This window comes from Lycium ferocissimum, unplaced genomic scaffold, assembly GCF_029784015.1.
Source record: "Lycium ferocissimum isolate CSIRO_LF1 unplaced genomic scaffold, AGI_CSIRO_Lferr_CH_V1 ctg16489, whole genome shotgun sequence".
Lineage (NCBI taxonomy): Eukaryota > Viridiplantae > Streptophyta > Magnoliopsida > Solanales > Solanaceae > Lycium > Lycium ferocissimum.
Genome location: NW_026716628.1, coordinates 1 through 23,312, shown reverse-complemented (window position 1 = coordinate 23,312; position 23,312 = coordinate 1). Strand labels below are relative to the sequence as shown.

Genomic DNA, 23,312 nt, shown 5'->3' with positions numbered 1-23,312 from the left:
TATTTGCGCTAGAATGCGTTTTTAGTCGATTGTTGATGTTGTTTATATTGTTGTTGGTATGGTTGTTGTTGTTTTGGCCGAGTATGAATCTCGGGGATGTTATATGTATAGGGGAGGTGCTGCCCAAATTTTGTTTATAGACAAGTATTGGTTAAGATTAACATTTGGTAATTGTGACCAAATTGTAGATTTTGGCGAACTTGGAGCTTGAGTTTGGAGACGTGTGCAAAGCGGAAAAGGTATGTGAAGTCCACCTCTCCTTCCTTTGGCATGTCCTAGTTGTTATAAGTCGAAATCCGACCCTCGGGAAAAGTCCTACCCCTCGGAAATGACACCTAAATTTATTCCTTTTTCATTCAATAGAATTGAATCCACAACTTGTGCTTTAAGGTAAAGTAATGTTCAAACGTCCGAAACCTTTGTAAATGAAATCGGAATGCCTTGAAATCTTCGTGGATGACCCAATGGGACATGATGACCGTGTTTTTATGTTCGTTACTCGAGCCTCGATGTACGTGCTTATCGGTTTCCATTACTTCTTTCATAGAAGCTTTATAATTTCATTTTATGTTTTCTTGTGGTGTTGCTATTCATTGCTAGTCTCGCCTTATAACGATTGTTCCTTCAAGGTGGGACGAAGTGACCGTGGTTATTCCATAAGGTAATCGGGGGCTACCGACCTTACGTCACCCCGATAGACACATGACTTTCTTTGGGTTCTCATGCATGCTGCTTATATGAAATGTATATGACATGTATATGATATGTATATGAAAATGGGGAAATTTGGGGAAGGGACACATGTTGCGCTATAGACGCATTGCCACAGGTCGGTGGCGTAATTCCATCCCGGACGCGGGATGCCCGGACGCGGGACACATGTGGGTGAGCCGACGTACTTCGGCGCTATGACTTGTTCTATTTTCACATGTATATGACAAGAAATGTTTTGAAAAAAATATATATAAAGCAAGCATGACATCCGCCTGAAAGGCACTTACAGGTACAGATTACCCTTTTATCTCGTTATATGATCCTTGGTCCCACATGTTGTTATTGCTCACATGTTACATGTTTCATTGTATTATTTTCATGGCTTACATACTCGGTACACTGCTCGTACTGACCCCTTTTCTTCGGGGGCTGCGTCTCATGCCACGCAGGTAGACAGGTTGACGGGTTCGACTCCTAGGAGCTTTTCCAGCTATACATTGAGAGGCGCTCCAGTTGTTCCGGAGCTTCTGTTCTGGGTACTATTTTTGTGTATGTATATGTAGACACAGCAAAGTCAGCTACTTGTAATCACATGTATCGTGTTTAGAGGCTCGTAGACAGATATGTACAGTTAGATGTTGAATAGCCTAGTTGTCCTTGTCGCCGTGTAATATGTTAGCACAGTTGATCACTACTCGTTTACATGTATGCTATTATCGAGGTTGTTAAGAAAAAAAAAAAACGCTAGTGTTCATACGGCCCACTTAGTAACAGGAATAAGACATATGACAAGGGGGTGCCGGTACAAGTATCGGGTACTCGTCGCGGCCCCTAGTTGGGTCGTGACGAGTGGTATCGAGCGGTCGGTCCTAGGGTTTGTCTACGAGCCGTGTCCAGTAGAGTCCTGTTTATGGGTGTGTAGCGCGCCACACTTATAAACGGGAGGCTGCAGGGCATTTAGGAAACATGACCTTCTTTGTATTCCAGATCGTGCGATAGAGCTATGTTACCGGATTTCTATATTCTTTCTTAATCCTGCGTTATGGTTTCAGTAATGCGGTGACGAGGAAAGCTACAGCGCCCGGAAGGGCAAGAGGGTGGCTGGGAAAAGAGTTGAACGGGAGCCACCAGCGGAAGTAGAAGAAGGCGAGTCTCACAACGAGGCTTCTCCTGCTTCCCCTGTGTCAGCAGAGCAGGGTAGAGCCCCAGCACCAGTGCCAACAGCCGCGGGCCAGCAGGTAACGGAAGCTATCCAGTTGCTGACCCAGTTAGTCGCCGCACAAGCTCAGCGGCAGGATACGGGCCAAGGGGACAGGGCGGCGAGCGCCAGAGCCCGTGATTTTATCGCCCTAAATCCTCCGAGTTCTATGGATCGAAACCAGAGGAGGACCCGCAAAGCTTTTTAGATGAAATGCTGAGGACGCTGAAGATAATGCATGCTTCGGAGACCGAGTCAGTGGAGTTGGCCTCGTATAGATTGCGGGATATAGCGGTCCATTGGTATAATAATTGGATATCCTCGAGGGGAGCAAATGCGCCTCCCCCGGTCTGGCGAGAGTTCACCGAGGCATTTCTGCGACATTACCTACCCCCAGAGGTTCGACGGGCTCGAGCCGACATGTTCTTGAATCTCAGACAGGGAAATATGAGTGCTCGGGAATACAGTCTCCGTTTTGACTCGTTAGCCAGGTACGCCCCAGCCATGGTAGCGGATATGGGGGATCGTGTGCACCAGTACGTGAGAGGGCTAGGGCCACATTTAGCTAAAGACTGCTTGACAGCCTCACTCCAGGACGGGATGACTATCGCTCGCATTCAGGCCCACGCCCAAAACCTGGAGGAGCAATGTATCAGCAACGGAGGGGCGAGCGTGATTCGGATAGGGGCTCCAGAAAAAGGGGCAGATCTTTTGGAGCCAGAAGTGAGTATAGAGGGGGACAGGCATCGCAGCATTCCAGGTATCCAGAACCGGATCAGAGTGCCCGAGCTTCAGGATCCCAGTATAGAGCTGAGTCAAATAGGACAGGGCCACCCCCACTGCGATGTACTCGGTGTGGCAAGCCACACTCTGGACAGTGCTACCTTGATACGGGTGCTTGTTTTGTCTGTGGTCAGACTGACCACTTGATGCGTGACTGCCCACGGAGATCCGGAGAGACCAGACTCAGCCCGCCGGATCCGCCATCGGTTCGTCGTCGACCGTGCGCCCTCCCGGACAGATGTCCCAGGCCCCAGCCGGTCGTGGTCGAGGCAGAGGAGGAGCACCTAGTACAGGCGGTCCTCAGAACCGCATATTTGCACTGACGAGACAGCAGGATCCCGAGCCCTCCCAGGACGCAGCTACAGGTACCCTATCGGCATTCCTTTATAAAGTGCATATGTGATCGATCTAAACTCTATACCGTCATGTGTCATTCTTTATATTGCTGATGAAAATCTAGAAATCCTGGATGAAAGGTAGTTATACGTATAGATAAGAAGTGAGTATTAAGGGCCGAGGGGGCTAAAATAGTAATTAAGAGAAAAATACGTTCCGAAGGCGTGTCGAAAGTGACTAGTACCCTAATCTGCCCTGGATTACGTGACAAAGCCCGTGCGGGGGAGTGGATGCAAATATGTTAGCATTAAGATACCGGAATACGTTAACGTTTCAGGGTTAAGCGTGCTAGAGTGGGAGCAATTCCATGATGGGTGACCCCCTGGGAAGTATCCCAAAAATTTCATACGTATAGAGATAGAGGACAAATGTGAAGTTAGGGTAACCTAGATGATATTAAAGTATATGGGATGACTGGAGACGGGATAGAGGTTGCGTAGACTGAGTTGGACTGGGCTGGTGAAAAGGAAACAGGTATAGCACAGCCCTAGAATCAGGGTAAGTTTAAATAGTGGTTGGAAATGTTGCGAGTAAGAGGGTAACAAGAATTTGGGATATGTTGGCACGTCGAGCAACTACAAGAAGGGCGTAGAAACAAGTTGACGACGGGTGCAGTACGACACAAATATAGAGAACAACCAAGGAAGATGACCGAAAAAGATAACGGCGTCCTATGAAATATGGGATAACAAGAAAGTATAAGTCAACCAAGTATCTGAACGGACGTGTTAAGTAATTGCGTACGACAACCGTAAGGGAAACCTCCCCGAAGTGTGGTAACCCCCTATAAAGCCAATTCAACATTCGAGGACGAATGTTCTAAAGGGGGGGAGGATGTTACATTCCGTATTTTGTACCCTCGGGTAAGTCAAGGCAAGTGACGCAAGTTGCTTATGGAAAATGTTAAGGTTGGAATATTAAGAAAGGCCAGGGGTAAAAAGGTAAATTTGCAAAATGACTCATGGAAATATGGAGAAAGGCTAGGGGCAAATTTGGAATGAAGGGAAATGATTTTCATGAAATATGAGAAATTTGCTAGAATTTTCAAGAAAAAGGGGCCACTTGGCCATGGACCCCACTTGCAATATTTGGCCAAATTAAATTAAGCCAAGCTAGGGGCAATATGGTTGATTATTATTGGAAGGAACTATATATATATATATAGGTGGAAAGATGATTAATTCATCTATTTTCCCTAGAGTTTTCAAGAGACAAGAAAGTGAGAAAGAGAGAAAAAAAAAAAAGGGATGGCCATTCGGCCCTTGTAGAAAAAAAAAAGAGAGAGTTCTCAACTTGTTTTTCCTAGCCAAACAATTCCTTGGAGAGTTCTTAACATAGTGGAAGGTCCCTTGGAGCAAGGAAAACAACAACCTTGGCAAGTTTTCAATTGTAGCCAAGTGAAGAATTCAAGTAAAAAAAAAAAAAGGTAAGAGTTCATCCTCTTTTTATATGTTATGGATGTTGTGCATGTTGTGGTGTATGAAAAAGGATGGAATTCATGTGATGGAAGCATGTGTGTGTGTGGCCGTGACCATAAGGGCAAACCGTGGTGTGTGTGCATGTGTTGTATATGTTGTGTTGTGTGTTGGTTGTTGTTGTTAAGTGTAGAAGCTATGGAATTTCATGAAAAATATACATGTGGGGTATGTTGGCCGAATGATAGATTGTGGAAGGGCGTGGTGAATTGATTTTATTTAGAATGGAAATTGTTATTATGGTAGGTTCTATGATGTTAGAATAAAGATTTAATGGTTTGGAGGAATGAAAATTGGGTTGTTGTGATTGAATTTGAAAGAAGGAAAAATGTTGTTGTTGTTTCATAAATTGGAAGATATGGGTAAGTAGTATATTGATGGTATTGTTGGAATATCATGTGAATTAAATTGTATTAAGTTATATTGAATTGTATGGAATTGTATTGAATTGCTTTGAAAAGAATTGAATTGAGTTGAATTAAATATAAGTGGCTTGTTGGAGATGAATTAGTAAGTAGAAAATGCGTTGGAATGGTCTCGTTGCATATATGAGAATTTTTGGATTGAATATGGAAATTGACGGAATTGTTGAAAATTGGATATATAGCTTGGAATGCTCTTGGTTTATGTTTGAATGATCTTAAATTAGTATGTGAATATGAACATATTGATATTGGGTTGTAAGTATAAGGTTGGACTTGGAGTTGTTGCATTATTTGGAAAATAAGACTATTTGCGCTAGAATGCGTTTTTAGTCGATTGTTGATGTTGTTTATATTGTTGTTGGTATGGTTGTTGTTGTTTTGGCCGAGTATGAATCTCGGGGATGTTATATGTATAGGGGAGGTGCTGCCCAAATTTTGTTTATAGACAAGTATTGGTTAAGATTAACATTTGGTAATTGTGACCAAATTGTAGATTTTGGCGAACTTGAAGCTTGAGTTTGGAGACGTGTGCAAAGCGGAAAAGGTATGTGAAGTCCACCTCTCCTTCCTTTGGCATGTCCTAGTTATTATAGGTCGAAATCCGACCCTCGGGAAAAGTCCTACCCCTCGGAAATGACACCTAAATTTATTCCTTTTTCATTCAATAGAATTGAATCCACAACTTGTGCTTTAAGGTAAAGTAATGTTCAAACGTCCGAAACCTTTGTAAATGAAATCGAAATGCCTTGAAATCTTCGTGGATGACCCAATGGGACATGATGACCGTGTTTTGATGTTCGTTACTCGAGCCTCGATGTACGTGCTTATCGGTTTCCATTACTTCTTTCATAGAAGCTTTATAATTTCATTTTATGTTTTCTTGTGGTGTTGCTATTCATTGCTAGTCTCGCCTTATAACGATTGTTCCTTCAAGGTGGGACGAAGTGACCGTGGTTATTCCATAAGGTAATCGGGGGCTACCGACCTTACGTCACCCCGATAGACACATGACTTTCTTTGGGTTCTCATGCATGCTGCTTATATGAAATGTATATGACATGTATATGATATGTATATGAAAATGGGGAAAATTTGGGGAAGGGACACATGTTGCGCTATAGACGCATTGCCACCTGGTCAGCTGGCGTAATTCCATCCCGGACGCGGGATGCCCGGACGCGGGACACATGTGGGTGAGCCGACGTGTTTCGGCGCTATGACTTGTTCTATTTTCACATGTATATGACAAGAAATGTTTTGAAAAAAATATATGATAAGCAAGCATGACATCCGCCCGAAAGGCACTTACAGGTACAAATTACCCTTTTATCTCGTTATATGATCCTTGGTCCCACATGTTGTTATTGCTCACATGTTACATGTTTCATTGTATTATTTTCATGGCTTACATACTCGGTACACTGCTCGTACTGACCCCTTTTCTTCGGGGGGCTGCGTCTCATGCCACGCAGGTAGACAGGTTGACGGGTTCGACTCCTAGGAGCTTTTCCAGCTATACATTGAGAGGCGCTCCAGTTGTTCCGGAGCTTCTGTTCTGGGTACTATTTTTGTGTATGTATATGTAGACACAGCAAAGTCAGCTACTTGTAATCACATGTATCGTGTTTAGAGGCTCGTAGACAGATATGTACAGTTAGATGTTGAATAGCCTAGTTGTCCTTGTCGCCGTGTAATATGTTAGCACAGTTGATCACTACTCGTTTACATGTATGCTATTATCGAGGTTGTTAAGAAAAAAAAATGCTAGTGTTCATACGGCCAAATCTCTAGGATAAGGTCATTAAGTGCCAAATATTAGCCATAAGCACTTAAGAATCCAATCCCAAGCCATCACTTTATTTACGAAATTTGAAAGATTTCCCATAAGTTCAACAACCCCGAGAATTCAACTGCCAATATTATCAACAACAATACCAACAACCATTCCAACAACATCAATAAGGAATTAAAACGCATTCTAACATTAGTAACTCTTTCCTATACAATTGACGATATTCCATTTTCATTCAAATCAACCGCATACGATCAAACCAACATCAATATTCATACGTTCAAGTACTAATCCAAACCATTTAAACAAGATTCAAGAACGCTTCGGACAAACCACAAAATATTCAATTTAGCCCATCCATACACCAAACAATCCGAAACCCTCCAAGTTCAAGAAAACAATCAACAATACATTTCTTCCTTCCAAATTCATCAACTACACCAACAATCCACACTTTAACAACATCATCTTCATAAATACAAGAAATTACATTTAATTCACATTAGCTTTCAAAACAGCCCACACACGATTGTAACCTCAATTTGAACCATTAAACTTTCCTTTGCATCATTGAATCCACATCACAACAATCCAAAACACTAAATAAAATTAATTCTTCACCCCTACACCATACAACATGTACACGGCCAAGCATCAACATCTATGTTTTCATGAATTTCATTCATCTCTACATACTACAACTTACACAAACCATCCATAACATATAAAAGAGAAGATTAAACCTCACCTTTTCCCTTCAACTTCTCTATTCGGCTAAACTTGTTCATGACAACAACGAACGATTTTCTTGCTCCAACAACTACTCCACGTTGTATAGGACCTTCCAATTAGTAGAAAAGCTAGAAGAAAAATAATTTTTTGAAGAAGAATTTTGGTCTTCCATTTTTCCTCCCATGGCCGAATGGCCCCTTTTTAGCTTCTCCAAGCTTCTTGATTTTTCTCTAAGGTGAAAATGATGAACATGACTTAATTAGTCATCTTATGTCCACTTATATAATTAACACAAGTGTAGCATGGCCCACACCACACACATGGCCACATATGGCCATTTTCATGAAATAATTAGTTTCCAAAATTTCACTTCTAGCCCTTAATTTTCATGAAATGCCTAACTTTCCATAATTCACTTTTGACCCCAAATTTTCCTTATTCCAAATTTACCCTTAACATTCCCTACCAATAAAAAGATGAATATGCAACTTATGCACTTTTAACAAAATCGGAAGAAATTACAACCTTGTCCTTAACTTATCATGACTAACTCGGATTATCCCAATGTACCAAAATACGGGATATAATAGATACAGTCAAGACGAAAAGATTCATAGGCTTTAGGGATCTCTAAGCAGTCCAATTACTAAATTACATACCGAAAAAGTAATATATGCAACCTTTTTATTTTCGACTATTTGTTCTCCCAACTATGCACAGAACTAAAATAAGCGCCAAATTAAAAATCTTTGACTAATTGTGTTTTACAGCAACAACACAAATCCAGTGTGGGGTCTGGAGAGAGTAGTGTGTATTCAGACGCACCCTACCTTGAGAAGGTAGAGAGGCTAACTTCAGCTTGTATAGATTGAAGCATAATAATTATTTTTATATCATTAATAATGTGCAATTAAACTAGTCTTTAATAGATCAAGTTTGATCAATATAATTATTTTTATACGTCCTCTATCCCCAATCCACCACAAGGACAAAAGAACAAAAAGTCACATTTAAATTGCACCGCTCCTGATTTACCTTTTATAATTGGCCAATAAGTTGACACTATGATCAGGCCAGAACTCATCCTAAAAAGGATAAGCCATCGTCGCAAATATAATTCACTTTTTAAGTTCGGAGTCTATCCCACAAATCTTTTCTGACCACAAATATCTTTGAATCAAGTATAGTAATTTCTAGAGTTATTCTCTAGAACTAACACTAGCTAATAATTTACGCTATTCACGGGATCACGTCAAAGCTTCATTATTTCTAATCCCGCTTTTAAATCTAAGGAATTAATTTCTTAATAGCTTAGAAGTGATGTTGTTCAACCAAAACCTAATCTCACAATCTTTTTCACGTAAAGCAAGATATAGTGGCATCGTTAGTCGAGGGCCCTTCAATTAACTACAGTAAACATGTGGTTGAACAAATAGAGAAAAAGAAGACCAACTCTAATATAATTAACCACGAACAAGAATTTATCCAACAAATGGTTCCATCAAGATCCTAGATAAGAATTCTAGCTACTCATAATATTGTTTAATAACATAGCATGGATTCTCATAACGAACAAGTAAAGAATGGAAGAAATTGAAACTTTGAGTCGAATTCTGTTAACACACTGATTTGGACTAATTGTGATAATTTCGATTGAATTAAAACCCTAGAAATTGGGTCGGTTAAGAACGAAGAGAGAGAAAAAGAGTGTGAGATATTTTGTAAATAGGAAAAATGAACTTGTTAATTAGATAATGGAACTCATTGTTCTATTTGTACTTACATAGAATAAAGAAAGAAAATATCCTGACATAGGCCGGGTCCCAAGTGTGCAGAAATAAAATTGGGCCTAATACAAAAGTAGCCCAAACAATGTAAATCCAATTCAGCCTAATTCATGCACTGAGTACTCTATCACCCCCCCCCCCCAAACCTGGAGGGAGAGTAAACACCCAACTTGGACAACAACCTGTGGTGAGGTACACTAGTTAAGGCCTTGGTGAGTAAATCAGCAAGCTGCGCAGCCGTAGGAATATGGTGAAGTGAAATTAACCCAGAATGTAGAACATCTCGGACAAAGTGGCAATCTACCTCTACATGTTTAGTACGCCCATGGAAGATAGGATTGCGAGCAATGTGGAGAGCAGCCTGACTATCGCAAAAGACAGGAACAGGAGAGGAAATAGACAAACCCATTTCACCCAATAATCTGACCAACCATACAATCTCAGCAACTACTTTCCTCAAAGCTTTATATTCAGCTTCAGCTGAAGACAAGGAAATGGTAGGCTGATTTTTAGACTTCCATGAGATGGGTGAACCACCAAGAACAATGTAGAAACTAGTAACAGATTTCCTTGAGGTGGGACAAGTGGCCCAATCAGAATCAGCATAGGCCTGAAAGGTAAAGTCAGCAGCACCAGAAAGTAAAATGCCCTGTGCTGGGTCATTAAGTAGATATCTCAAAACATGAAGCCTAGCAACCATATGTGGCACCCTAGGGGTGACTAAGAACTAGCTGAGATGTTGCACAGCAAAGGAAATGTCAGGTCTAGTATGTTGGAGAAAGTTCAACTTCCCAATAAGTCTTCTATACAAGGAAGGATCAACATGGGATCCCCTGAATCAACAGACAGTTTCAGATGAGGATCAAGGGGAGTCAAAGCAGGCTTGGCATCAGCACAATGGAATTCTGAAAGGAGATCCTGTGTGTACTTGTGTTGATTGACCACATACCTAAGAGGAACTTTGGGCACTTCAAGACAAAGAAAGTAGTGGACACAACCAAGATCTTTAATTTTAAACTGAGCATCCAAGAAGTTCTTGAGGGCAGAAATTTCATAATCATCATCTCCCTCCAGGAGAATATCATCAACATACACAGCTAGCAATAAAGATAAGGAGGAAGACATCTTGGAAAAAAGTGAACTGTCATTCTTGCTAGCAGTGTAGCCCATAGTTAGAAGAGATTAAGATAACTTGGAAAACCATTGCCTTGAAGCTTGTTTAAGTCCATAGAGGGATTTCTTTAATTGACAAGCTAAAGGAGGATCAGAATTGTTGGACAGAACAGACAAACCTTGGGGAATTTTCATGTAAACTTCCTCATGGAGATCACCATGAAGGAAGGCATTGTTGACATCTAGTTGGTGGACAACCCAGTTATTCTTAATGGCAACAGTGAGAAGGCATTTGATGGTGGTCATTTTCACAACAGGCCTGAAAGTTTCAGTATAATCCACCCCCTCTTTCTAAGAATCACCTCTAACAACCAACCTAGCTTTGAATCTCTCAATAGTGCCATCAGATTTTTGTTTGATTTTGTAAACCCATTTGCAAGGTATAGCTTTCTTGCCAGGGGGTAGAGGGATAATATCCCAGGTCTAATTTGCATCAAGTGCCTTGAATTCTAGGTCCATAGCAGCCTGCCAGTCAGGGTTGGAGGCAGCCTGTTGGTAGTATTGTGTCTCATGTATGTGCAACTCAGATGAGGAAAAAGTAGGATCAATAGGGACAGTAGGGGAAACTGAAGAACAAATGAAATCATGAAGGTACTTGGGAGTAGTTTTATGTCTGGAAGAAGCCCTTGTAGGAACAGAAGTTGGAGGAAGAACCGGAATAGAAGGAGATGGTGGAGAGGATGAAGGTGGTTGTGTGGAGGGTGAAGTTGGAGGTACAGATGGTGATGTGGGTGAAGGAGAAGAGGAGAGTGAAGGAGGAGAAGAAGAAGAGAGATGAGAAGGATTATCTACAAAATCAGAAGAGAAGGCTGGAAAGGAAGAAGCAGGGGAAGAGGAGTGGTATGGAAAAAACATGTTCATGAAACACAACATCCCTAGAATAAAAGACACAGTGTGTGTTTAGATTGAGAAGTTTGTATCCTTTCTTCCCAATTGGGTAACCTAGAAAGACACAAGATGTAGCCCTAGGCTGAAACTTATCTCTATGTACTTGTGTGACAGTTGTATAACAGAGGCAACCAAAGGTTCTTAGGTTGAAATAAGGAGGAGAATGTCCATGAAGTTTTTCATAAGGGGAAATGTTGTTTAAAACAAATGAAGGGAATTTGTTGATAAGATATGTGGCTGTAAGGACACACTCACCCCAGTACTTGGTAGGAAGTTTAGACTGAAAGAGGAGAGCTCTCGAGGTTTCTAACAAGTGCTTATGTTTCCTCTCAACAACTCCATTTTGCTGTGGAGTGTGAGGGATGGTGGTCTGGTGGATTATACCAGAATCAGAGAAGAAAGAAGAAGCCTCTGTGCTTGACCCAAGCTCAAAAGCATTGTCAGATCTAATTGTTTGGACAGTGGCATTAAAATGAGTTTTGATCATGGAAATAAAAGCTTTAATGGTATTGAAGGCATTGCTCTTACAAGATAGGAGATGTGTCCATGTAACTCTAGAGTAATCATCTACAATGGTCAGAAAGTACTTTAACCCATTATAAGTTCTTGTGTTATATGGACCCCATAGGTAAATGTGAATTAATTGAAAGCAACGATTAGTCTTAATTGAACTATCAAAAAATGGGAATCTTTGTTGTCTTGCCAAAGGACAATCAGGACATATAAAAATTGCTTATTAGAAATTTTATCTGACAAGTAGGAAATAGACTTCATTCTATGAAATGGCATGTGTCCTAATCTTTGGTGCCAAAACAAATCTGCTTTATTCATTGAAGAAACATGATTACAAGAAGTGGTACAAGCACTGTAATCACAAGAAGTACTAGCATTAACAGCAGATATGGTATTTACAGCATGAGGGATGGATAAGGAACTTGTAGAATGAGATTAGAAAACATACAACCCATTTGCTGCTCTACCAACTTCCAAGGGCCTCTTCATAGAAGGGACCTGTATGGAACAAAGAGCATTGTTAAAAAATACAGAACAACTAAACTTATCAACAAGTTGAAGAACAGAGATTAAATTGATTTGGAAGGAAGGAATAAGTAGGACATTACATAGTACAAGGTCACTGCACAATAATAAGGAGCCAGTGCAATTGACCTTGACTTTGTAACCATTAGGAAGGGTGACAAGATAAGGGAAGAGAAGTGGTTTTATATTGTGAAGAAGATCTTTGTGTGGTGTCATATGGTTTGTAGCTACGGAATCTATGATCCAACTATTATCCTTCAACTTAGATAAACAAGTTAAAGCCACAGTGTAAGTAGCAAAACTACAAACCATACCTGCAAAGGCAGCCATAGCAGCAGAATCATCTGCAGTATTTGTGGTAGAATCAGGGATTTGAGACTGGTAGAAGAGTTTCATGAGGTGACTGTATTGTTCCCTTGAGAAACCATGAGCAGGAGAGAATGAGGATGAAAAGCTATCAGATGAAGCTGATGGTGTCAGCTGACCATCATTGACTTGAACACAAGCTGCACTCTTCTTGTTCTTTGTGAACTTGAAGTCAGCAGGGAACCCATGTAACCTATAGCATTTCTCTACTGAATGACCATGCCACTTGCAGTACTTGCACACTAGCTCTGGCTTTCTATGATCAAAATTAACCCTTTGACTGTAAGACTTAGTCCCAGAAGTTGAGGCATATATACCAGAAACACCCCCAGAACTAGAAGCATAAGAGCTAGGACCAGGCTTCCCAGAAGTTGGAGCATAAGAATTAAGGACAGCCTTCCCAGAGGTTGAACCATATGTACTAGGACTAACTTTGGAAATGAAGGAAGTTGAATCTGAAAGGAAAAGGGGTCTTGGTGATTGTATTTCTCTTTGTTTCTCATCATGAAGGAGCATTGAATATGCCTTCCCTAAGGTTGGGACAGGAGTGATCATGAGGATATTGCTCCTCACATTTGAATAAAAGTCATTAAGCCTAGTGAGGAACTTGATAAGTCTTTGTCCCGCATTGCATTGTGGTTCTGCCCCACAAGTGCATTCTGGGCCAAAAGAGGCAGTCCTAAGTTCATCCCAAAGTCTCCTAAGCCTGGTAAAGTAACTAGCAATATCTGAATCACCTTGGGAAACTTCAGCAATTTCCCTTTGGATTTGGTAATACCTACTGGCATTGGACTGACCATACCTCTCTTCTATGTCTTTCCAAATGTCTCTTGCAGTGTTACAATAAAGAACACTCTCAGCTATATCTTTGGACAAAGAATTGCTCAACCAGGCAAACACCATATCATTTCTTCTTACCCAGTAATCATATAAATGAGAGTCTTCACTAGGCTTGGATATTCTACCATTAACTAGACTAGCTTTATTCTTAGCAGACAAAGCAATAAGCACATTCCTTTTCCTGGAGTTATAACCAAACCCAGAGAAAGGAGTTGGCACCAACATAATACCCGGATTGTCTGAAGGGTGCACATACAAAGGATGGGAAGCATCTATTGTAAAACTAGTGCTAATATTATCAGAAGTAGTAGCAAGCACAGTAGTTTGTGATTGAGACTGTTCTGGTGCCATATTTCCGAAAGTACAATTATTCAACTACAGCAAAATTCTTCAAACAAGCAAGGAAACCCTAGAAACTATGTTCACAATGAAATTTCAAATGTTGCGATTACATTGAAAACGTGAATACAACTAGCTAGGGCACATAAATTTCCCCAAATTCGAGCTTACGGACACAAATATAGAGAAAAAAGGAACGAATTTACCGTATATCCTTCACAAACTCGAAGGATTAGAGCTTTTTCTAATAAAAAAAATCAACTTGAAACCCTAATTTCACCAAAGAAACTCCAAATTGCCACAATTGAAGGAAGAAAACGAACAACTGAGATCGAATCGAAAGAAAAAATGCGGAAAAACTATCAAAGATCAACTAGATCTTTGCTCTGATACCATGTTAACACACTGATTTGGACTAATTGTGATAATTTCGATTGAATTGAAACCCTAGAAATTGGGTCGGTTAAGAACGAAGAGAGAGAAAAAGAGTGTGAGATATTTTGTAAATAGGAAAAATGAACCTGTTATTAGATAATGGAACTCATTGTTCTATTTGTACTTACACGGAACAAACAAGGAAAATATCCGGACATGGGCCAGGTCCCAAAGTGTGCAGATATAAAATAGGGCCCAATACAAAAGTAGCCCAAACAATGTAAATACAATTTAGCCTAATTCATGCATTGTGTACTCTATCAAATTCCCCTCACTTCCATTCCTTGCGTTTCTTGCTTCCGAAAGTATTGTGTCACCATTCAAAAGATGTTTCTTGGGGTTTATATATGACCTAAGGTATGTAGGAGGTCTCCCTTGCCAAACCAAAATCGGACACAAAAAAATGGAGTCGCTCTTCTAGTAGCTCGCGACGCGAGGAGGTTGACGAGCACCTCCTCGCCCAAAACTTCAATTCTGCTCGTTATAGGTGTCACGACCCAACCCCGTAGGCCGTGACTAGTGCCCGAGCTGGGCACTCATACACACTCATTAATCAGAATCGGCATACAAACAACTTATACGTATACAAAGATCAGACGTCATTTCCAAAGTGTCGCATATACAAATATATATCACAGAAGCCAGCAAGGCTATCATATAGCACAGCGTCCCAAAATATATACAAACGCAAGCCGACAAGGCTGCCACGGCGAATGGGACCGCCCAAAACATAAATCATGCGAACCCAACTGAACAAAGAATATGCACTACCCACGTATATGTCTACAGACCTCTAAGAATAACAACAGAATCATATGACGGGACAGGGCCCCGCCGTACCCCTGAATAGACATATGCATATACAACGGAAGAGTATGTACCAAAATATAGGCTCGGAAGAAAGGAGCGCTCCAAATATAGCGAATAGGTGTCCTAAGCTGGCGGATCACCAAGGTGGGCGTCTGTACCTGCGGGCATGAAACGCAGCCCCCGAAAAAAGGGGGTCAGTACGAAATGTGTACTGAGTATGTAAGCATGAAATACAGTAAACAGAATCATAACCAGAACAAGAGGTACAGTAAGTAAGTACAATATGCAGAATACCAAAATATTTACTTTAAGACACAAATCATGCATGGGGCTTAGAGAACATGGTCGCCACCCCGTCATTTGGCGCCATACACATCATACTCCAGAAGATTTCATATCTCCGTAACCCGACATATCTCCATAACACATCATAACACCATAACACATCATAACACCAAAATATATACGGTACCCGGCCCTCTAGCGAGGGGCTCGGCGGACCATAACACATCATACTCCGGAATATAACATAGTGCGCACGACAACATAACCGGCCCAGGACTCGGTGAAAGATATAACAACAAGATGCACGAGCAGATCCGTGAGTAACCATATGCATAAAAATCATCATTATAGACTCAATAGATAAGTAAGTAATCGACGCTCGAGGGTTAAGACGATAGTCACATTAAGTTCTTTCAGAAAGTCGTTAGAACCAAACATAGAAAAGTCTCGGGATCCCACGGACAAGTATCAAGCCAATCCGAGCCCGCCTATGAAAGTTGAAGATATTATTCATTATAGAATCTCCTGCGAACATTTCGAGGCGATCCGAGCTCGTCTATGAAAGTTACGGTCGTTCGTAGTTACGGAATCTTTTAAGAACAAAATTCTCTATGTAACTTTTGAAATCCAATCATATAAAACATAAGGACCTTAGTTCGACTACATTAAGAGAGTCAACTTTAAGGAGCGAATAAGAATCGTATACAAGCTCGGATCTTAAGAATGGAATTACCCCGAGGCTCGTATCATAGCCTACTTACCTCTAAGACATGCCAAAAGAAAGAAAGGTTAGGCTTTACATACCTCGTCCGCTCTCAAAGCTAATCCAAACCTAAGTCTCGGGCTTCCCAAGATCTACATCCACATCATTATAAACCAAACATTAGCTATAGATACTTAGGGATTCAATTCCAAACTAGCGCTTATTCTACAGAAATTTGGGCAGCATTTCCCCTATAAATTCAACAACCCCGAGAATTCAACTCGGCCAAAATCATCAACAACAATACCAACAACCATACTAACAACATCAATAATTAATTCAAAACGCATTCTAACGTTAGTAACTCCTTTCTGCATAATTCGACAACATTCCAATTATATTCAATTCAACTACATACATTCAAACCAACATCAACGCTCACATGTTCAAGTACTAATCCAAGGTCATTCAAACAAGATTCAAGAACACCTCAAACAATCCGCACAATATTCAAAACATCCTAACCAAACCATCACTCCACCCGAAACCTTCCCAACTCAACATGAACAACAATAACACATTTCTTTCTTCCAAACTCATGAACTACACCAACAATCCGCACATTAGCAACATTATTCTTATAAATGCAAGAAACTATAGTAGGATTACATTAGCTTCAAAAACAGCCCAACAACGATTTCAACTTCAACTTGAATCATTAAACTTTCATTATCATCATAAAATCCATAACAACAACAACCAAAATACCACATAAAATTAATTCATTCCTTGCCATACAAGGGAGGCCATATTCGGCCACCACCCTAACATGCCAACTTCATAATTTTCATTCATTTCTACACACTACAACATGTACAAACCATCCATAACATATGAAAAAGAGGATTAAACCTTACCTTTACCACTCAACTTCACAACTTAGCTAGGGTTTGCAAATGATAAAACGAATGGTTTGCTTGCTCCAACAACTATCTCACGTTAAAGAGGACCTTCCAATTGGTTGAATTGCTAGGAGAAAATATTTTTTTGATGAAGATTTTTGGACTTCAATTTTTGCTAGCCATGGCCGAATGGCCTTCTTCTTTTTGTTCTCCAAGTTTCTACAATTTTCTAAGTGTGGAAGATGAAGAATATGATTTATTAGTCATCTTTTGACTACATATATTAGGCATCCATGTGGCCTATGGCCCACACCATAGTGCACGGCCACTTGGCCCTTTTTGTTTCATGAATATAAGTTTTCCATAATCCACTTTTAACCCCAACTTTTCCTTAATATTCCATACCAATCATACTTACAAGCAACTTGTGCATTAAAACAAAACCGGAAAATAGCCTTGTCCTTAACTTCTCGCGGTTAGCTTGGATTGTCCCAATGTACAAAATACGGGATATAACAATAGGTTTTGCAGGACTTAACTGTTTTGCAACGCTTCCAACATCCTTGGCAGGCTAGTCTAGCCGCCATGCGAGCATGTGGATGTCCCCTGGGTTTGTCAGCATGCTTCAAATTTTTCTTGCATCAATCTCTTGCCAATTAATTCCCCTCTTCAGCTCGTTCCAGTCCAAAGCACTTCCTACACACGTAAAACACGTAATAAGCTCAAAACGTTCCAATAACACATAAACCGCACAATTATAATCAAGATATGAGGCGATAATACTTGAAATATATATAGACTTTTTAGCCGAATATCACACTCAATATGCAAAAGTTGTGAACATAATTTTTGCATATTAATTAATATAGTTGGGGAGTCAAACCACTCTTTCTTTGCAGAATTAAGGTTTAGTCAAGTTTTTTTCATGATTAAAATAATAAATGGCTACTAAACCTTGATTCCCTCAATATTGATATCGCAAATCATTCACTAGAAAGCCATAAGATTAATTTTTGACGAAATTTTAATTTCCATATAAAAAGAAATTCATGTCTTAAATTTTGCTAGGTGTTCATTATTCAATTGTCCAATTGTTCTTTTCAAATCTTTTTTTCTCGATATTGTTCATTTTGTGTGTTCACGTGATATGAAACTTGTTAATTTAATAGTTAAGTGTTAGCAAGTAACTACAAATAAATAACAATATCCACGAATACTATTTTAGTGATGAATTATAGTGTGCGAATTTGTAAACTTATGTATTAGCTTGTTGAAAGTATATGATACTAGAGTTGTATTATGTAATTATTCCTATAATATTAAAAGTCATTTTCGAACCCATTGTTTCACTAAATCATATCAACTTAGTTTGATTAAGTGATATAATAAGGTGAAAATATATACTATCAATTAACCGGAGTAAAATTTGAGAATTATATGTGTAAACACATCATGCATATATTAGTTTTGGCGTAAACATCATGTGCAAGTAACTTCTTATTAGTGAAGCAATCCAAAAGAACCTATTCGCTGATCGTGCTTACTTCGGAAGCAAGTTTTGTTTAAGTTTTCCTTACCACACATTCCTGAATGTCAAAAGAAATACAAATGTCAAACAAAAAGGTTGTCTTCTTTTAGATGTTTTAAGTTTATACCTCAATTTTATTTGTTTACTTACTAGAAGCAAGACTTTAATTTAGTTTTAAAGAGATTGCACATTAAAAAAATGCTAATGGTCTTGAGAACTGGAATAACAATGACTTAAATCACAATGAAATTAAATTAAATCGATGGACGATGTGTTTATGCTAAAATATATTAATAATGGTGGTTAAGTGCGAAATTTAGATGAAAATATGCATTAATATAACTATGTGAAAACACATATTACATATTCATTTCATTTATATAAACGCGAGATTTTTTCTTCCAATATCAAAATGTGTTCACATGTTTGCATACCTGAAGACTCTTAAAATCCAATTCACATTAGTTCACAAGTTGAGATCATCCTCTATCTTTATACATAGTCAAATGATTGATCTCCACAAGCTAAGTAGCTATAATAATTCAAATGATTGACATACTAAGCAGTTTATATATGGCTCAACAAAACATATATATGTTCAACTTGTCAGTTCAATTAGTGAGGATCTCACCTTCTGAGCATCAAGAACTCCGTCCACATTTGCCTGCAAGAAGCAAATAGATGTCAGCATGCCATGGGAAACATCAATTTCTCCATGGAAGGAACCTCAATCCTATTATTTTCTTAGGAGTTTCAGTTGTTGTACGGTGACAGTGCAAAGAACATCTACATTATGGGGTTACTTTAAAACCAACGTAACTATATGGTTTATGATAACCCTCGTAATTTGGAAAAGAGGGTAACCGAGTAACATGTTATAATTGGTTGAAATACATCGATAACATGAAAATGGCGTACAAATCAAACGTGAAGTGTGGCTTAATTGCTAACAAATCAAGCATGAAGTATATGTTTAAGGTAAAAAAGACATGATAGACAAAGCGGGAAGTCAAATCACACAATAATGAGCTATGTTGCTCCGATCCTCCAAGAACTTCACCACACTCGTGTCCGAACCCCCAAATATTATGCATTTTTGGGCGGATCTGTCATGAGTCCAACAACATTTTTGAAGGATCAAAAGAGCTAGCATCAACGGAGATCTAAGGCTTTAGAATCTGTTTCATTTCTGGTAGATTCTATTTCAACAATTTATGAGAAGTGAATTTTACCTCTGCTACGAAAATGCACAAGATCTCTCCTCCGGAAGTGGTAAAACTCACATTTACTACATCAAGTCCTAAGTAATTCATAGCCTCCATCAACTGAGTAAATCCTCCTGGTTTATGTGATCCAGAGACCTTCAACAGAAACTCTCTTGCACCAATTTGGTTCATTTCTACCTGCCTCTTCATCAACAATGCAAAATATCAAGAAGACTCGAAGGCAACATGAATAGTAATTTTAAATCTAAAGCAATATAAGGAGACAGACAGAAAATCTAGCAATCAGAGAAACAAATGGAATTAAGAAATCTAGCAACTTCCAGCACCTCAATTCTTGCCCTTTCAGTTGTATTAATTGAAATTTGTTTTTTCTCATTTGTTGGTCCAGTAACTTTTGACATTTCACTCATGTCCGATAGAACCACTTCAGTAGTTCCATTGCTGGTAATTTCTGCTTCTATTTCATTGGGTTCAGCCTCATATAACTTCACTTTTTCTTGCAATTCATTTATATAGTCGATTGCATCTCCAAGTATTGCAACTTTGTCCATCTGAAAGAAATCCAACAAGGATCTGTCAAACTTTGAACCACATAGATGCTTAAATATAAAATAAGTAGCTTAATTAGCAACCTTAGAGATGTTGGGAACTAGAGCTCGAAGAGAAAAAAGACCATCTTTAATTCTGTTCCTTCGTTTTCTCTCCGTGACAAGATTCTTCGACTGATAAGGTCCTTTCTGTCTTTTCTTGCCCACTGCGAAGATATCTCCTGCAATCATATAGTTTTCTTGCTTCCAACCAGTGCCTTCCATTCTTGACAAGTTTCCACTGCACTGAAGCTCTGTGTGCTCAAAATAACCTTCAATAGATTGGCTTAAAGGTACATTTCTCGATAAATGGTCAGAAGGTGAATGACACAAGGTAAGTTCATTTGAAGGAATGGAACCAGTGGATGATCCTTGAATGCTAGGATTAGGACTAAATTCAGATACTTGAGAAATATGAGGTGCACTTGAAGGAAAACTTGTAGTATATTGCAGGGGAGGAGCACAAAAGTTCAATTTCTCATAGGGAAAGGAATCATGAGCTTGATCTTCTTTCGTTGCAGTGGAACTATTGGCTTCTCCTGAACCAAGTTTGAAGCGATTGATAACGAAATCAATCGTCTTTTGATCTTTATATATCTGTTCAAAGCAAGTAATGTAAGATGAATAATTATACTTTCAGTTTGGTGCATATTGTACAGCCAATCGATTAATTAACCACGTATCAACCCAAAATTAGTTGGGGTAGGCTATATGAATCTGTTTCTCCGTTCTAATATTATATACTTAACAAACAACTTCTCTAACCTTATCAGACTCACATCTTACATTAACTATAAAACCCAGTAGAGAATCATTATTACCAGTTTTGAATTGTACAGCTCAACCAGTCCACCAGCAACTGGGATCAACGCCAAGGTACCCTTTAGTTCCTGCCAAGGGTACTAAAGAGTCGAAGAATTCAATTTAAAACATCTATTAAAGTAATCTCGAGAGTACAGTAAAACTTCAACTTTCTATTCTTAGGCACAAATAAATGAAAAGAAAAATCAGAGTTGTACTCACATGTGACAAATTTGAATTGGAAATCTCAGCATGATTAATCCATTTTGGTTCATTTGATGTTACAACCTCTCCCTGAATCCTGTTTTTACATATCTTTAAGTTAGTTTTATATTAATGCCATTTATAGTAATGTAGCTTGAAATAAACCAGCAATAAATGAAATGGAAGTACAAATATATCAAGAATAGAAAACATACCCTGCATAAAGGGAAATAGAAAGAGGAAAATGAGCCAAAGCCTCACAAGCCTTTGTTCTAATAGGGTGCTGCTTTTGGCTATCTTTACACAGAGTAGTAAATTTCTGCTTTCCACCATTTTCTTTCTTCACATTGAAATCAACTCCATTAGCTCCACAACAGCAACATCCCATCCATTCTATAAACCTATACACCATAAACACTTAATTAGTCAAAACACACACACATACACTCAAACACCATATGGACAAAATTTGCAACCATTTCAATTTTCAAGAATGTAAAAAGACTTTAAACTTTTATTACCTTGAAGGGTCATCACCCAACTTCCAAACAACACAATATTCCCAATTCTTGGAATCAACAAGTGGCCTTAACCATTCCAATGCTCTTTCCATGACTAATAGTAACTTGGTATTTTCTTTTATTCCCAATTCTTGAACTTTGAATATTAAAACAAGGTAGTAAGCTTAGCCCAGAATGGTTTCTCTTATAGTGGCTGTGTGTTTTTTATTTTTTTTTAGCCAAACGACAGTTGTAACTAATTTTGTGAGAAGGGGGTATCCAATAATCAGCACATAATCTTTGTCAGTGGCTTCTGTAACCTACACAATAGTACGTTTGGGTAAATGTTGACTGAAGACTGTAGAGAAGACAAACCTGCTATGCTGATAAAAGGAATTCCACTTTGCCAGAATCAGTTGCATTGTGATTTTTAGAATATTTTGAAGTGAAAACAGTTTTTTTCCCCCTTTTTAACATATATCAAATGACACTGCTCAGAAGATTTGCATACTTTTAAGCCAAAATAGTTTTAAGCACTTTTGAAGTGTTTGAGTAAAATTAAAAAGAATGTTTTAAATCACTTATTTTAAGTCAAAATAATAAAAATAAGTCAGAAAATTATAAGTTAGAATTACGCCAAGTTATAAGCCCATTCAAACAGGCACTTAAACACATGCGGTTTAATTTCAAGTATAGTTACGAAACTTTAACCCATTACAATTACAAAGTAATAAAATTATTTTTTGTCATGTTAAATTAACTGAAGTGCGTGTAAATTATTCAAAATATACAAAATAACAGAAGGTCAGATTATCTACCTCAGTTATGACGTATCACTTGCTGTAGTGTTACTCCGATAAGTTTCACGTTAGGGAAAATATTGTACCTTGTAAAAACTTGACTTTCGTGTTTAAATAAAAACACAAATGAATTAAGACATTTAATTGAATGGAACCAAGAAAAAATAAAAGAAACGTTTACGTTATAAAAGTAGTTAGATAATCTTTTCTCTTTTTTTCTTTTTTTTTTCTTTTTTTTTTTTTTACATGTAAATTTCAAAATGGCTAGAGACGTGTCTTAATCCGACGCCGAAATTTGATCTTTCGATCATTTACTGGGATGTTTCACATAGTTTAGTTAATTAATGTGACAAAATTTAAAATGGTTTTACTCCCTCCTTTTTTATTTTATTTTTTTATTTTTTAAAGCAAATCAACTAGGCGAGGTGCCTAGGGTTAATTTTTTATTTATATAATAAAAGTGAAACGCAAAGAAAAAGTACAAGTAAGGAGGCTAGGCCTTACCTTACTAATCCTATTTAGGCGTAAAAAACCTCTACTAACTAACATGCATGTAAAAAATAAGAAGAAGAAAGCACTAAATAT

At 38.7% G+C, this 23,312-nt stretch overlaps 3 protein-coding genes across 7 annotated transcripts; all 3 read right to left on the bottom strand.

The window, feature by feature from the left end:
• Nucleotides 1-10,085: 10,085 nt before the first annotated feature.
• LOC132042596 (uncharacterized mitochondrial protein AtMg00810-like) lies at nucleotides 10,086-10,472 on the bottom strand. Its single transcript, XM_059433117.1, has one exon. The coding sequence runs from the start codon at nucleotides 10,470-10,472 to the stop codon at nucleotides 10,086-10,088; it is 387 nt and encodes a 128-aa protein (XP_059289100.1).
• A 426-nt stretch (nucleotides 10,473-10,898) lies between these two features.
• LOC132042598 (uncharacterized) lies at nucleotides 10,899-13,958 on the bottom strand. Its single transcript, XM_059433124.1, has 5 exons — nucleotides 12,492-13,958; nucleotides 12,325-12,374; nucleotides 12,224-12,228; nucleotides 11,619-11,930; nucleotides 10,899-11,350 (listed from the first exon to the last, which is right to left on the bottom strand). Exons 1-5 carry the CDS (start codon nucleotides 13,956-13,958, stop codon nucleotides 10,899-10,901), a joined length of 2,286 nt encoding a protein of 761 aa, XP_059289107.1.
• A 3,662-nt stretch (nucleotides 13,959-17,620) lies between these two features.
• LOC132042597 (transcription factor bHLH90) lies at nucleotides 17,621-22,458 on the bottom strand. 5 transcript variants are annotated; one of them, XM_059433121.1, is made up of 9 exons: nucleotides 21,949-22,412; nucleotides 21,643-21,828; nucleotides 21,446-21,524; nucleotides 21,244-21,324; nucleotides 20,468-21,019; nucleotides 20,162-20,386; nucleotides 19,842-20,018; nucleotides 19,241-19,273; nucleotides 17,621-17,777 (listed from the first exon to the last, which is right to left on the bottom strand). In XM_059433121.1, exons 1-9 carry the CDS (start codon nucleotides 22,038-22,040, stop codon nucleotides 17,751-17,753), a joined length of 1,452 nt encoding a protein of 483 aa, XP_059289104.1. In that variant the 5' UTR covers nucleotides 22,041-22,412; the 3' UTR covers nucleotides 17,621-17,750. The 5 variants fall into 5 exon arrangements, with proteins under 5 accessions (XP_059289104.1, XP_059289105.1, XP_059289103.1 ...); XM_059433122.1 differs by lacking the exon at nucleotides 17,621-17,777 and having other exon boundaries at nucleotides 18,877-19,273; nucleotides 22,303-22,458; XM_059433120.1 differs by lacking the exon at nucleotides 17,621-17,777 and having other exon boundaries at nucleotides 18,878-19,273; nucleotides 19,842-20,012.
• Between the last annotated feature and the right edge of the window lie 854 nt (nucleotides 22,459-23,312).